General features: G+C 47.0%; 1 protein-coding gene across 1 annotated transcript in view; it reads right to left on the minus strand.

Moving 5' to 3' along the window:
- Positions 1–15,520, minus strand: part of CAMTA1 (calmodulin binding transcription activator 1) — a 117,595-nt gene that overhangs the window by 19,418 nt on the left and 82,657 nt on the right. Inside the window, exon 4 of the mRNA XM_027975693.3 lies at positions 1–15,150. This exon is cut by the window's left edge and continues 19,418 nt beyond it. Coding sequence (XP_027831494.1) covers positions 15,142–15,150 — 9 coding nt within the window. The 3' untranslated portion in view covers positions 1–15,141. The remainder of the gene's footprint in view (positions 15,151–15,520) is intronic.

The following is a 15,520-nucleotide window of genomic DNA, read 5'->3' on the forward strand; positions in this document are numbered from 1 at the left end:
GCCGAAAGCACAGGACTAAAAAGGTGAACTTCATAAACTGAATTCCCAGCACTTCCAATTGGCACTTCCTTGGCCAGTTTCACAAGTTAGAAAAACTTTTTTAATTTCAAAGGATACTGAATGAGGCAAAAAACTAGCAGTTTCAAATCATGAAAGATCCTAATGATAAGCTACATAGGTGGTTCCTGCAGTGTCCTCAAAACTACCCAAATGCACATGGATGCAGAAAGCAAGCCTTGAAAATCTGTTCTCCAGAAATCTTCCTCTTCTTTACCTCCCCTTGCTCAAATACCTTTGGGGGGAAGAGCCATAAAGTCAGTGATCTGGGGTCAAACACTGAATACTGTACTCATGAATCTCAACAGGCAAGTTGGGAACACACAGTGTTGGGGAGAGAAGTGAAAAAGTTAATCGCTCAGGCTCCTCTTCCATGGAATTCTCCAGAAGAGAACACTGGAGTGGGTAGACAGTCCCTTCTCCAGGGGATCTTCCCAACCCAGGTCTCCCGTGTTGTAGGTGGATTCTTTACCGTCTGAGCCCCAGGGGAAGGAGGAGACGCTACCTCATTTGTTTTTCAAATTTGGGACTGTTTTCCAACCAAACCTCAGACTGACTGACTGACTGACTACAAGTGTGACTACTGAATTCCAGTGAATCAAGGCAAAGTAAAGACCAGTCATCATATTCAGGCATGTGTCCAAGGCTGAGAAATCAGTCAATTTTGCAAGATTTGAAGGCAGTCCTGAAAAGGACACATCACAAAAAGAAAAGAGCTTCTTCCAGGGGAAGTTCTCATGAAATTTATGATCTATTTTCCTAGGTGCTGTTCAATTACATAACTAGTTAATTACGACACCAGAACAACAAATGATTTTATGACAGCCAAAAGTAAACTTTACATATACAGATATTTTTTAACATAAAATGCGACTGTCTCCAGAGAATCCGACAGCAGCTTCAAACTTGTTTTCTGTTGCTCTTTGAACATTTGCTTTCTGTTACCCAGATTGCAGATTTGCTTTCTGCTACCTAAATTTTGAGATCTGTATGAATATGAGATTTTCCAGGCAAGAATACAAGAGTGGGTTGCCATTTCCTCCTCCAGGGGATCTTCCCAACCCAGGGGCGTCTCAGCTCTCCTGCACTGGCAGGCGAGTTCTTTACCACTAGCACCACCTGGAAAGCCCCTGTATGAACAAAGACAGTATTTATTCTCTTCCCTCAAGTTATTAAATTTACCTCTTTGACTTGAAGGTACATGACCCCAGTGTCACTTGCCCACTCACCCACTCACAGCCATATGCAGTTACTGGGCTGGGTGCTATGGAAGGAGAAACAGGTGGGGCCCAGCACCTGCTCCAACCAGACAGCTCAGGGTTTAGTGAATTAAAGACACCAATACCAAGAGAAATTACAGTGAGACGTGGCAAGGACCCTCAGAGGGATGTGGAAGGCAATGCCCATGAGTGAATCGACAGGCTGTGCAGAAAGGGTGTGGAGAGTGACCACTGGGCTGGCCTACAGGAGTGCCTGTCAGATAAAGCCGAAGTGGGGAGGAAGGGTAGAGAGAGAGACTGAGTGTGTGAAAGGACGTGTGTGGGGAAGGTGAGGACAGGGGGTGAGATGTGGTTGGTGGAGGCACGTTGCACTTGATCATGAAGGGCTGTGGGGTCTGGTATTTCTCTACCTGAACCTACAGCTACAGGGCTTCCCAGGTATCTCAGCAGTAAAGAACCTACTTATCAATGCAGGAGACGTGGGCTCGATCACTGGGTCAGGAAGATCCCCTGGGGGAGGAAATGGCAACCCACTCCAGTATCTTGCCTGGAGAATTCCATGGACAGAGGAACCTGGCAGGCTATATACTCCATGGGATCACAGAGAGTCAGACACAACTGAAGAACTAAACCACCACCATCTATATCCAGAGATAGGAGTGTCTGATTAATGGATACTTCACTGGTAAAGGCAAATCCAGATGACAGTGCACAGAACCATCCGGAGAGCCGGCCTGCATGTGGGTTCCTTGTCCCTGTACAAGGGAGGGGCCAGTGCTTGCCCACACCAGGCCAAACATCTGCCCTGGTTAAGGTTCCACTGGCTTCGCTGGTTAAAGCGTACATTTCTGAAGGAATAAATTACAAATTTAAATGTTACATTTTAGATTTTCTGAGGCAAGAATTACAGGAAGATCATGATAGGTGACCGGGTATAAATTTTAAAAATGAACAAAAGTCCAAGAGCTCATCTTCATGGTCTCCTAGACACACTGACCTTTACTTTTAAAGAATCTAGAACTGTGTGTGTACCAAATTAAGTAATTACACTAATGATGCTTTTAAAAAGCTAGTCCTGTGGTTCTCTTACATAACTGTGTTATAATTTACAAATTCCATCATAAAATACTTCTTCCTTTGCTGGGATACATTCCAGTCCATTCGTCATAAAGACTTATGTGTAAAGGAGTGACTTTCTAAGCAAAACACCACTTACTGAGCAGGAAAAACCTCAAGACAAACTGTAATTAAGCCATTAATGTTATTTTAATTTCTTGCTTAATTTCCAGCTCTTGGTATTCATTTCCCTATCAGATGGAAAACATTTTAATTAGAATAAAGACAGTTTAAGAAAACTTATGCAATGAGTAAGCTTTCATTATTACTAAATTGTGTCTATTGAGTCTTTTCTTTTGTATGAACACAGTGGGCGAGAAGACCATGATATTTATATAAAGGTGCACAGTGAGGGACCAGGCGGATTCTCTGTGATGCTCAAGGGCTTCCTGAAGTTGGGACGCAGACTATTGGGGTAGACCTTGCTTTCTCACATCATCTCACAAGAAATCAACCACCAATGACTCCTTCAACACGAAGTCATCTAAGGACAAAGATTCAGACACGAGGCTCAAGCTGAAAGTCGATCAGTCATGTCTGACTCTGTGATCCCATGGACTCTACAGTCCATGGAATTCTCCAGCCCAGAATACTGGAATGGGTAGCCTTTCCCTTCTCCAGGGGATCTTCCAAACCCAGGGATCGAACCCAGGTCTCGATTCTTAACCAGCAGATTCTTAACCAGCTGAGCCACAAGGCTCAAGGTGGGCTCCTTCTAATTTGGGGGCTGGTAGAACTTTTGAGGATTTAGGCTTAATACAGAAAACAACAACAAGGGACAGAATCAGGGTATCCATTCACCTTTTTCCCTGGGGTTCATTACTGGTATGGGAAGCAGTAAGAACATGTGTGTAGCTGAAGTGTTCTGTTCACCCTTTCACAACAGTTCACTTTCCCTCTTACAAAATGCTAAAAAGGAAGAACAGCTTTCTGACCCACCATCAGTGTTTGTGCATGCACGCTCAGTCGCTTCAGTCTTGTCCGACTCTGTGCAACCCCATGGACTGTAGCCTGCTAGGCCCCTCTGTTCAAGGGATTTCTCAGGCAAGAATACTGGAGTGGGTTGCCAGTTCCTCCTTCAGGGGATCTTCCCAACCCAGGGATCAAACCCACATCTCCTGTGGCTCCTGCATTAGAAGGTGGATTCTTTCCCACTGAGCCACCTGGGAAGTGAACATGCATGCACACATGCACTGCCCACAAAGGGTTAAAAAAAAACAGCCTCCTGACCACCCATAAACATTCATCAATTTTAAATACACGCTGCGGATCAAAGCTGACACCTACACACCTACACACCTACACACACACACACACACACACACACAGGCACACCTCGTTTTACTGCACTTCACGACACACACACACACACACACACACACACACACACACACACACACACACACAGGCACACCTCGTTTTACTGCACTTCACGATATTCTGGTTTTTTACAAACTGAGGGCTGGTGGCAGCCCTGGATCAAGCAAGTCTATTGGCACCATTTTTCCAACAGGATCTGCATACTTCACGTCTGTGTGTCATGTTTTGGTAATTCTTAAAATATTTCACTTTTTCATTATTATTCTATTTGTTACGATGATCTCTGATCAGAGATCTTTGATGTTACTCTTGCAAAAATATTATGACTAGCTAGAAGGCCCAATGACAGTTAACATTTTTTGGGAAAGAGAATGTTTTTAATTAAAGTACATACATTCACAAGACTCTGATGCTGGGAGGGATTGGGGGCAGGAGGAGAAGGGGACGACAGAGGATGAGATGGCCGGATGGCCTCACTGACTCGATGGACGTGAATTCGAGTGAACTCCAGGAGTTGGTGATGGACAAGGGGGGCCTGGCGTGCTGCAATTCATGGGGTCGCAAGGAGTCAGCCACGACTGAGTGACTGAACTGAACTGAAACATTATTTTTAGACATAATGCTAGTATTCTACACTTAACATACTATAGTGTAGTGTAAACATAACTTCTAAATGCACTGGGAAACCAAAAAAATCCATGTGATTCGCTTTATTGCATTATTTAATTTATTGCAGTGGTCTGGAATCAAACCCGCAGTATCTCCGAGGTATGCCTGTGTGTGTCTATCTGCGTGTGTATTTAAATTCTTTGCATAATAAATGGCTGGGCCATGCCTGCCTTTTAAAAGCATCAGAGGGCAGGGAGGTTCTGTATCACGAGACTGTCTCAAAAAGCTAGTAAACGTGAGCTTCTTCAGGGATTCAAACACATTTAGGATTGTTAAGTATAACTAATAGAATTTGCAAGGTGAAAGCTGCTTAGTCGTATCCGACTCTGCAACCCCATGGACTATACAGTCCATGGAATTCTCCAGGCCAGAATACTGGAGTGGGTAGCCATTCCTTTCTCCAGGGGATCTTCCCAACCCAGGAATTGTACCCAAGTAGGTCTCCTGCATTGCAGGCGGATTCTTTACCAGCTGGGTGACCAGGGAAGCCCACAGAATTCGAGGATTATGCCAAAATCTAGGAATCTAAAGATGTGACAAAACAAAGAATCTAAAGGATAAAAGTAAAAACTCACGTGAAAAGTTGCCCTGCTAGGGAGATCCTGGAAAAACTACGGCCCTGTGTTCTGCTATTATTGTGACTCAGAAATCTTGCTGTGAATTCCCAATTCCAAGGAATTACCACTCTGATCTGCCTGGAGGCAAGAGCAAGCGCCCAAAACATCACAGATGCTTTAAGAAATGACAGGATTGGGCAGGAAACACTTCACAGTGGGCAGAAGGCGAAGAGTAGAGGCCACTGGCGCAGCAACCCTAACAAGGGTCCCAGCCTCCCTCTCCAACCCTGCTCATCTCATCAGGATCTCCACAAAGACAGTCGGTCACAAGCCTTGGCCTCCCTGTTCCTGACCCACTCCCTCTGACACCCCTGGACTGCACTTCCATGGTCATTTCCGAGACCTAGGCTATCCAGTATGGTAGCTACAAATCGCATGTGGCTTTTGAGGTGCGCTGAGTCTGAACTAAGTACAAAATAAAGACAAAGCACCTCAACAATTTTTATATTGACCATCAGTTCAGTTCAGTCACTCAGTCGTGTCTGACTCTTTGCGACCCCATGAACTGCAGCACGCCAGGCCTCCCTATCCATCACCAACTGCCAGAGTTGGTGTCCACCCAGAGTCTACCCAAACCCATGTCCATCAAGTCGGTGATGCCATCCAACCATCTCATCCTCTGTCGTCCCCTTCTCCTCTTGCCCTCAATTCACATAATACTCTAGATACATGGGGCTACATAAAATATATTATTAACTTCACTTCTTTACACTGTTTTAAAATATGGCTCCTAGATCATTACACATCGGTCACGCTATATTTCTACTGGACGGCACTGCTCTAGACCTTGATGGTAACCACAACTGCACCCCTTCACAACATCAAGTTCAAGCATCCCACTCTGACTATCCCTACTCCAACAATTCCATGGCCCTATTTCCTTGAATGCATGGGCTTCCCTCGTGGCTCAGAGTAAAAAAATCCGCCTGCCAATGCAAGAGAGGTGGGTTCGATCCCTGGTCCAGGAAGATCCCCTGGAGTAAGAAATGGCAACCCACTCCAGGATGTTTGCCTGGGTCATCCCATGGACAGAAAAGCCTGGTGGGCTACAGTCCATGGGGTTGCAAAGAGTTAGACATGATTGAGCAACTGAACAACAGTTCCTTGAATACAGTGACCCAGGGCCTCCTGCTGCCCCTCCTCTCACTCATGCTTCACGTTTGCCCCCTGCTTGGTCCAGAGGCCACTACCCACCATCACACGGGTGCTTGGCTCCCTTGCCCCTCCCCTGCCAGCACTCCCCAGGCAGACTTCCAAACCTAGGTCAAATCCAGCTCTCGGCATCCTCCCAGCCCACACTGGGGCAGCAGAAAACACAGCTTCCAAAGCACCTGCTCTGCTTCCTCTCCTCCCGTTTGTGCTTGAACCAGCTAGAGTCAGTGACACCCTTGCCATTTCATTCATCTGGCTCTTATCAAAGTCACCACTGACCCACACTGCCAGGCCCAGGGTCAGCTCTCAGCCTGCATCTCACCTGACTTTAGAAGGTTTGACACAGACGACCTTGTTTGCTGCTTTGACACACGCTCCTCCAAGACACTCTACTTTCCTGGTTTCCCTCCGTGGAGTCCCTTCTCACCTCCTTCGCTCCCTTCTCCCCTTCCTCTCATCACTGAGTACCTCTGTGCTCCATCCATTCACACCCCCTACCGGATTCCATTTATTCCGCAGTTTTACAACCCTTCAATCCACTGACAACAGTGAGGAGCCTGGCTCAAGTCAAGACCCCTCTAAACTGCCTGCCTTCTGCACCTATCCACGTGGCATCGTGACATTAACACAACACAGGGCTGTCTCCTGGCCCATCTCCCTCACCTGCTGCTCCCAGTCTTCCCCATCTCAGTGAATGGGAACTGCATTTCCAGTTGTTCGGTGCAAAAACATTGGCATCATCCCCAAGTCCTCACGTTTGCAGACAACCACTCAGTTCTTCCCCTGAAATGCATCCAGCATCTGACCGCTTCTCGCTGCCCTGGTCCAGATGAGCCACCACAGGCCTCTGCAACAGTCTCTTCACGAGTCTCCCTGCCTCCATCCCTGGCCCCCCTAAACCAGGGATCAACAAACTTTTTCTTAAAGAGCCGGAGAGTAAATATCTCAGGCTCTGTGAGCCAGATGGTCTCTGCTGCAACTACTCAACTTGGCTGCCGTGGCTTGAAAGCAGCCTCACACACTACGCAGACAACTGAGCATGGCTCTGTGCCAATAAAACTGGAGCGTGAACGGACACTGAAACCTGAATTTCATACAAGTTTCATGTGCCACAGAATATTCTCAAGTCATCTTACTTCTTTCCCAACCCTCTAGCAATGTAAAGAACATCCTCAGTTTGCTGGCTGCCCAGAAACAGGCAGCAGCTGGATTTGGCCCTGGGGCCAAGGTAAGCCAACCTTTGCCCTAAACTACTCTCTGCATTGCATGGAAAGCGATCCCTTTATATATATTGTTTTGGCCAAGCCATGCAGCATTTGGAATCTTAGATCCCTGACGAGCAGACCGAACCCGTGCACCCTACAGTGGAAGCTCAGAGTCTTAGCCAGTGGATTACCAGGGAAGCTCCCAAAGTGATTGTTTTAATCACGTAATTTTCCTGCTCAAAAATTCTTGGCTGGCTCCCCTTCTGACTCAGTAAAACCAAAGAACTGCCCACGCCCTACAAGGCCCAACCACCTCATCTGCTCCCCTCCACTGTCCTTACCCAGTGCGACCACAGAGGCCTTTTCGCTTCTCTTTTGCTATTGCTGAGCCCACAACTACCCCGGGACCTTTGCTTCTGTTGTTCCCACCGCGTGGAGTACCCTCCGCGCGGATATCTACATGAATCACAGTGCCACTTCCTTCAAATCGCCGTAGGGGCGCCACCTGCTCCCTCCACACCAGCCAAGGCAGCACCCGTGTGCACACACACCCACGTCAACATCCAGAACATTCACTGTTCTTTGTCACACTTATTATCATACAGTATTTGTTTCTTTATTCAGGTAGAAATAAACAGATCAGGCTATTTTTTAACAGGCAAACAAGATGGCCCAGTGTTCATGAAACCTGGAGGCAGACAACCTGGGTTGAAATGCCAACAGCACTGGCGCTGTGACCCTGGGTGAGTTATTTTTAACCGCTCTGTGCCTCAGTTTCCCTCTCTGTGAATCAGGGACAGTAACAGCGCCCGTCTCCTCCGTGTTCTGAGCGCTGATGAGGTCCTCAAAGTGGGCTGTGCAGTCACTCACTGTCACCTTTCTGCTTCTAACTCCTCCTGGCCAACCAGAAAATAGGCTCTTTGAAAGCAGGCCTCGCTTTGTTTACTGCTTTACTCCTGTACCTAGGACAGTGCCTGCTACTAGGCACTGGGTAAATATTTATGGGACAAATGGATAAATGTTTTGAATTTAAGTCTCTCTCGAGGAGTGGAGAACACTGCCTAGCCCCCAACGTCATACAGCTATCGGGGATGGCAAAATTCTCTTAAAACCCCACCGCAGCAAGAGGAAAAAACCCCTGACTATTCCAGGTGGGCTTCTGGTGTTTTTCTCCAGGGTGAAACCTGGACGTGAGCCCTTAAAGCCAGGCTCTGAGGGGCAGCAGTGTCACTCATAGAAAGTCTCCTACAGTCACAAACTGTGCTGTATACTCAGGGCTCATGTGGTCAACTCTCTAACCAAGCTACAGAAGATATAGACCCCACAGTCGGATTCCAATTCCGCAAGTAAAACACCAACTTAATACCTAATAGCACAGCTCTGTACAGGTCTAACAACACTTCCTGGGCAAAAGCACAAAAAACTATTTAGTCAAAGCAGCTGACACTTAATTGACTTCTAAAAAAAAAGAACATCTCATCAAATGAAAGTCTTTCCTAAGCAAAACGGTGGTTAAAAAAAACTTTCATCCACCCATCTCACACCCCCCAACACTCACAACCACCACAGTACCATGGATACAGCAGCTCTCCTAAGATGACTGAGTTCTGACTGATAAACAGTACTAACGAGTCCTAACATCCTGGGGTTGGGCCTTTAATGGGAAGATATTAACACTCATACATGTCCTGGTATAACATGGCTCTTCTTTCAGTGAGAATCCTACTTCCTTTAAAGACACGGGACAACATGATCACCCGCCAGAGTAGACAACTACTCTCCTGACCCTTTAAAATGCTTCCCCATGAAATAAGAAATGAACACCTTTAGTGTTGGTTCTACCAAGTGAGAACGAGTGAGTGAGATGTCGGTGGTAAAAAACACATTTATGTCCATTAGCAGAAAATTCAGGTGTAGAAGTGCCTGCCTGCAACGAATGTCAGAAAACCACGTGCCTGGATACGTAAGTGATTATGAGGAAGGGTAAGAAACTAGGGGGGTCAGTGGGGGAAGAACCCCAGAGGTCAGAGTGAACTGCCTGCCCACCTCCTGGGTGGCTCTGGCCTCCTGATGACAGGGGCACAGCCCGGGGGCGGGTTTTTCTCAGAAGTGACAAGACCTGAAATTCATCTTTTCCTGTTAACCCAGGAATGGTTTCATTTTTTTCATTCTGCAGCTGGCTGGCCACTGAGGTCACCATGACCCGGAACAGAGGACACACAGGAGGGAGGCGGCATCCGTCCCAGCTCTGTCCTGCCCTGCTACATGGGGAGCCAAACCTGAACAGTCAGGATGGTAGCTCTCTAATTTAATACTGTATTTAGCTGATGATCCCAAATAACACTTTGTCAGCTTTTGTGATCTAGCACAAAACCACATGCCTTGTGATATACCAGCTGGGCTCTGGTAATGCCCTTGACTGGAGGCTTAAAGGCTTTTGTTGGGACATAACTTTGATGTACTGAATTTCCATTTCAAACTGCGATGATTATCCCTGGGTTTGGTGTAGCAGAGACTGCTACCAAGATTCGACTCTGGCTAGTTAACAAGACGACCTCTGCCTCCTGGTCTACTTCTGGGAGCACTGTCGCTACTCTGCTCTGCTTGTTTGCAAGATCGAAAAGCCGCGGTTGTTTGGTTTACAGGATGCGGGCATCAGAACCATCTGCCTGGTCTGGTGTTTCTTTAATTAAAACTTTAATTACAGATATATCTCTGCACAGATACGTGCTGTCTATCAGCTCCTGTTCTTAATTACCTGTGCTAATGAGAGCTGAAAGGAGAGTGAACGTTGGCTGGGTGTCTCTTACGTGCCAGCACTCGTGTCAGACGGTGGAACACATGCCAGGGCAGGTAAGAGAAACCCAGAGTCAAATGCTGCCACCAACTTGGCCCCCTCGCTGTCAGTCCTTCTCCCACCACTACAGAAGGAGGAGAAAAGTCCTCTGGCTTCTCCCGGCGGGGGACACAAGGGCCTGAGAGGGGAAAAAACACTCCAAAGTATCCGTAAAGAGAGAGGGGAGGACTGGGGCATTGCAGGCTGACCATCCACGTGTTGTGCGGGCACCCACATCTGTCCCGTGGTCTAAAGCCTGTGATTCTGAGGCGTGTCACCTGGTGCCATGGCAACCAGGGCCCCGGTTTCCCAGGAGAGGACAACCGCCAGAGAGAACACACAGGAGCTGCATCCCACATGCTCTGACTGCGCAGCATCCCCACCACCGCCTCAGCCAGCAGTCACCCCACTGCTGACGAGGGCAGATGTTCACTGAAGAATGGCAAAAGTATCTTCCACAGTTGGACCATGTTTCTTATCCTCCTCACTGCCTCCTGAGGGGTTAAATGCCATCAGAACTGCCCTTAAGGGGTCTGCTCAGCCCCTCCTCCACCACCCTACCCCCAGGGTCGGGCACTTCCTGTAGCCTCCCAAGGCACACAGGCCACCATGCAAGGCCACGGGACACCCACACACCCCGGGCAGCACAACTGAGCGGGCTGAAGGCCTCTGGGAAGGGTCTGTCCTCTCAGGAGCGGCTCCCCAGCACCAGACAGGGGGGGCCTGACACCTGACCGCAGATCTTCCAGCAGCAAACACACCAAAAGCTGGATGCAAGTGCCACTAGAGGGCTAAGTCCATCACTGCCCCGCACTCAGTCCTAGTTAGTGATGGCGCTTCTCAAACAGCCATGCCAAGTTATCTACCCGAGATATACCACCCAACTCAAGGTTGATGATCACAAACAAAATCTGACAGTTTGTGGAGTGATTCAGGGAGCACCTTCACCTCTGAAAGACAAGTCCCAGGACACATGGAATCAACTATGAGAAACACCAGGCCCCTTGCAGGATTTCAAGTGTTTAAAGCCTGACGACAGATACATTCAGAAGTATTTGGCACATGATGGAGAAAAAGTGAAACAGGGGGAGGATAAGAAAGAGAAGGGTTGGGGAGGAGAGGGAAGGAGGGACTGAAGAATAAATGCACATGAGACAGGGAAAGAAAAGAGAGTGAAAAGGCAAAGGAGAGACCACCCACTGCTTCATTTTGCCCCACAAGCAATCTCCAACCTGGTTTCTGTGATGGTAAGATGCCCACTCTCAGAAGACTACCTCCTACTGAGGTCAGATGGACTCTCCTCCCACAGGAAGGTGGCTGGTGGGTAAACCACCAAACTACCCATAAAGGGCACTGCAGATTACACTGCAACTCAACAACTAACAGCACCAGCCCGTGTGCAAGACACACAAGTCCACGTGTGCACATATCAGCTCCAGGTATGCCTTGCTGTGAGCACTGTAAATATCCCGTGTCTCTCCACGCTGCTGATCAAGTTTCTCTGAACTGGCAGCCCCAAGCCTGGGATGGAGTCAGGGCTCCACGATTTAAAGCTGTGTGGTAAAGAGCAAGAGCAAGGAAGCCGCTGCCCGGAGCCCCTCCAGGTGCCATGTGAAGGCAGGGCCTTCCTGCCCGGGGCACTGAAGGCCTGATTAAGGCAGGGGTGCTGGTAGCTGAGGGACAGGAATGTGTGCAGAGGAGGGCAGAATTTCCTGTCAGGGGAGCCGCCAGGTTTGCCAGCAAACAAAAGCAGCGGGTCCCAGAAGTGCAGTACCTGGACTGAAGTACTGGACTCAAGACCCAGTTTTGTGACCCACTAGGGGTGACCCCAAAGGAGCTCATTTAACCTGCCTGTGCATCGGTGTTCTCAGGGACCAGACGGAGTTAACGAACACCATGGAGCTCAGAGATTAATGTAGATAATTATGTGGAAACACTTGGGGAAACAGGACACACAGCAGTGACTTCCTTCTTCCTTATTCTACCGAGGATGGAGCACTGAAGCCTCTCACAGCAAAGCAAAAACCTCTCAACGCTTTCTGACTCTTCAGCTCACTAGGCAGCTGACTGAAGCTAAGAGAGAATGAGCAAGTGCTGACTAAGCAAAAAATGGGGGTCTCGCCCACGGGTCTTTCGTACGTCTCCTAATTTAGCCTAAATTAGCCAAAACCAAAGAACCTACCATTAAAGGGCCAACAGGCTCTTAATTATCTAAACTTGTCTTGTTAAGTGGTTAAGAACCCAGGTTTAACTTGAAGCATCTGAACTAGCACTGGTTATTCCCATAAACCAGTGGTCCCCAACCTTTTTGGCACCAGGGGCCAGTTTTGCGGAAGGCAATTTTTGCATGGGGATCTACCTAACCCAGGGATCGAACCTGTGTCTTCTGCATTACAAGCAGAGGAGGAAACTGAGGCACAGAAAGGTTAAATGATGGTCTCCGCCAGGCCACCTGCAAGGGGCCAAGGTGGGAGGCAGGATTCCACGCAAGGCGGCCGAGCTCCCAACCGATCACCAGAGCTCTCACTACCACGTCTTCCCAGCATAAAGACTGTGGCTGCCAAGAGCACAGCCCTCTCATGAGGTTCCATTTCAAAGCCACCTTTCTTCTGGGCTCCCAGGGTGTCCGTCATGCATTTTCATTTATCCTGCCAACAACCCTAAAAAGCTAGTAGGAGACACACAGTCCCCACGTTTCACACAGGATAAAACTGAAGTCGAATCAATGAAATGTTCCACAAACCCCTGTACATTAAGTGGAACAAATGATTTCACTGATTTCAACCACAACATGAAAGCCTTTTGAAGTCTTTCTATTTGAGTTTTTGAGTCTTGTGCGTCGCTACCTCACAAGAGACCCCTGGCACATCCAGAGACCCTGCCGGTCCAAAGCAGGTCTTCTGATTCTCAGCCTAGAGTTTTCTCACCGACTCATGCTCACAAAAACAACATCCAGATGATTTACAACTCACTAGAATTCCTAAATACTAACCAAGTAAGCGCTGCTCACTGACAATAGGTAACAAATGTGACCGTATGTATACCAGCTCTGACTAAATTGCAAAGTAAAAATTATCACAATGAAGACATTTCTCCTGGGTGCCTATTAACTGTCTCCTCAGCTCCTACTGGACTTAAAGTGTCTGACTATCTTCAGAGGACCTGGGAGCCTTCAGAGAGATGTCAAGAGGCCCTGATTCTGTCAACAGGGAGCTGGGACTCCCTGGGGACCAGCAGCCAGCTCCCCCTCAGGAGTCGGGCAGACATAGGACTGCTTTAGCAAGGAGAGTGGATCAGACCACCGCTTACAGCCCCTCCAGCCCTGACATGTCTGTTCAGCAAATTCTGAGCCACACGTTATCCTTCTTCTCGTGCTAGAGAGGAACAAATAAAAGGATGCAACCTGGAAAACATTTCCACACAACTCTGAAAACATTACCATTAAAAAAAAATCACCTTAAAATGCAAGGTTGGATAAGTAAGCTGCTCCCACTCCTGGAACATTCATGCCCTTTCTGGCTCTGTAATCATGGGATGTTTTACCTACTCATACTTCACAGCTCTGACATTCTGCAATTCTGTGAAAAGACACCCGACAGGCCAAGGGCAGTTTCCCAGGTACGTTAAGTATAACAGACAAAGACGAGCAAGGAGGCCTGAAGAAGTGTTCGTGAGCATTCCGATCTCCAATGAGCAGCTCACTACAACTAATTTTAATTTGTGGTTCTAATGAATGACATAAACTTTTATAGGTATCAACAAAGCTCAGAGAGGACTTAAATCCATTTCAGTGCTCATTTAGCAGCTTCAGCTGTGTGCAATTAAAGCATCAGCATTAAATGTTGGAGAATAAAATAATGAGACACTCAGAAAATAATCTGTGCTTCAGCAGGCCATGCTACGAGATGCCACATGATTTTTCTTTTTTTTAAAGAACATGATTTCTCAGGAATATCTTGCCAGTTCAAAGAATTAACTTAAGTTTGACTTTTATTTTTAAATCTCAAGGTTTTGCTTTTGCTTTTGAATAAGAGTTTTGTGAAAAGTGGAATACAGTTGCAAATGCATTGTCTGAAAAGCAGTCATAAAATAGCATGCGGCATAAAGCAGTCAGTCTGGTGTATGGACCATCAGAGCCAACTAACCAGGTTTCAGCAAAGGACACGTCTGATCACATTAGAAATGTCATTCATTCTTAACTTACATCTCAAATAAAGGATAAAATACTAAAGAAAGGGGAAAGGTGAATTTTGGGAAGGAGACAACTTTCTTATCTTCCAACCCATATGTGGAATTCAAGGGCTAAACTTTTTCTTCTACCAACACTTGAGAATATAAAATGTAATGTGAGGTGGTAGAACGTGGCAGCAGAAACCAGTTAAGTTCAAGTTGCCACCACTTCTGAAAGGAGAGTGAATCTGCAAAGGAAGGGGTGTGTGTTGACCGTGGTGATGGTGGGGAGGTGTGTGTGGTGACCATGGGGAGGGGTGGGGTGGGGTGGGGTGGGGGCACGGGGGTAGGGATGGGAGTCGGGTGGGGGAGGAGATGTGGGTGTCTGGGGTGTGTGCAAGTTACATGTGAACACCAAGTTCATCTGGCTACTGCAAAACATGAATAGAAGAGGAAATATACTGTGTGGGGAAATGCACTCATTAAACTTAAAATTTTAAAAGGATGAAAACACAGATTACACTTTATTTTTAAAACTGAAATGAATTTTAATACAGAAAACGAAGACAGCATTTTGCAAGTTTATCGCTCAAAGGGGTATCGCTATTTGAGGAAATCAGCGTGTTACACTCTGAGAGATGAAATGTTACAGCTTGTACACCAAAATCAAAAAATGAAATTAAATTAAAAAATGAAATGGTTACCAAGGTAATGCAGGTCAGGGGATCAAAGGTGAAGGGTCACACATTATTAAAAAGAAATCCAAAAGGACGGCTGCATCATGATCTCTGCAAAACAAAGGAGCTCCAGTAAGTAAAACTCGCACCTCCCAGAATTAAACTCAAGTTCTTGAAAAGAAGATGCCCCCTGTAACTGAACACAGTCACTGCTGAGTCCATGTCGAGCCATTTTTAATTAGGTACAAAACCAAATTTTAATTACCTTTTTTAAATAAAAATTTAACCATTCAATCATATTAAACTGCAAATATCCCCCATTACAAGTGACTGAAGTACTGACATTTCCACTGGACCCCATGCCCCGTTTTCGGGAAATGACACTGTTTGTTAAGTTGCCAACATATCAGAAATCTAATTTGGTCACAGCGTGGTGAGTTTTTTCTTTTCCTCTCCTCAAGGAATGAGTTCCAAAATTGAG

Source organism: Ovis aries, chromosome 12, assembly GCF_016772045.2.
Source record: "Ovis aries strain OAR_USU_Benz2616 breed Rambouillet chromosome 12, ARS-UI_Ramb_v3.0, whole genome shotgun sequence".
Classification (NCBI taxonomy): Eukaryota; Metazoa; Chordata; class Mammalia; order Artiodactyla; family Bovidae; genus Ovis; species Ovis aries.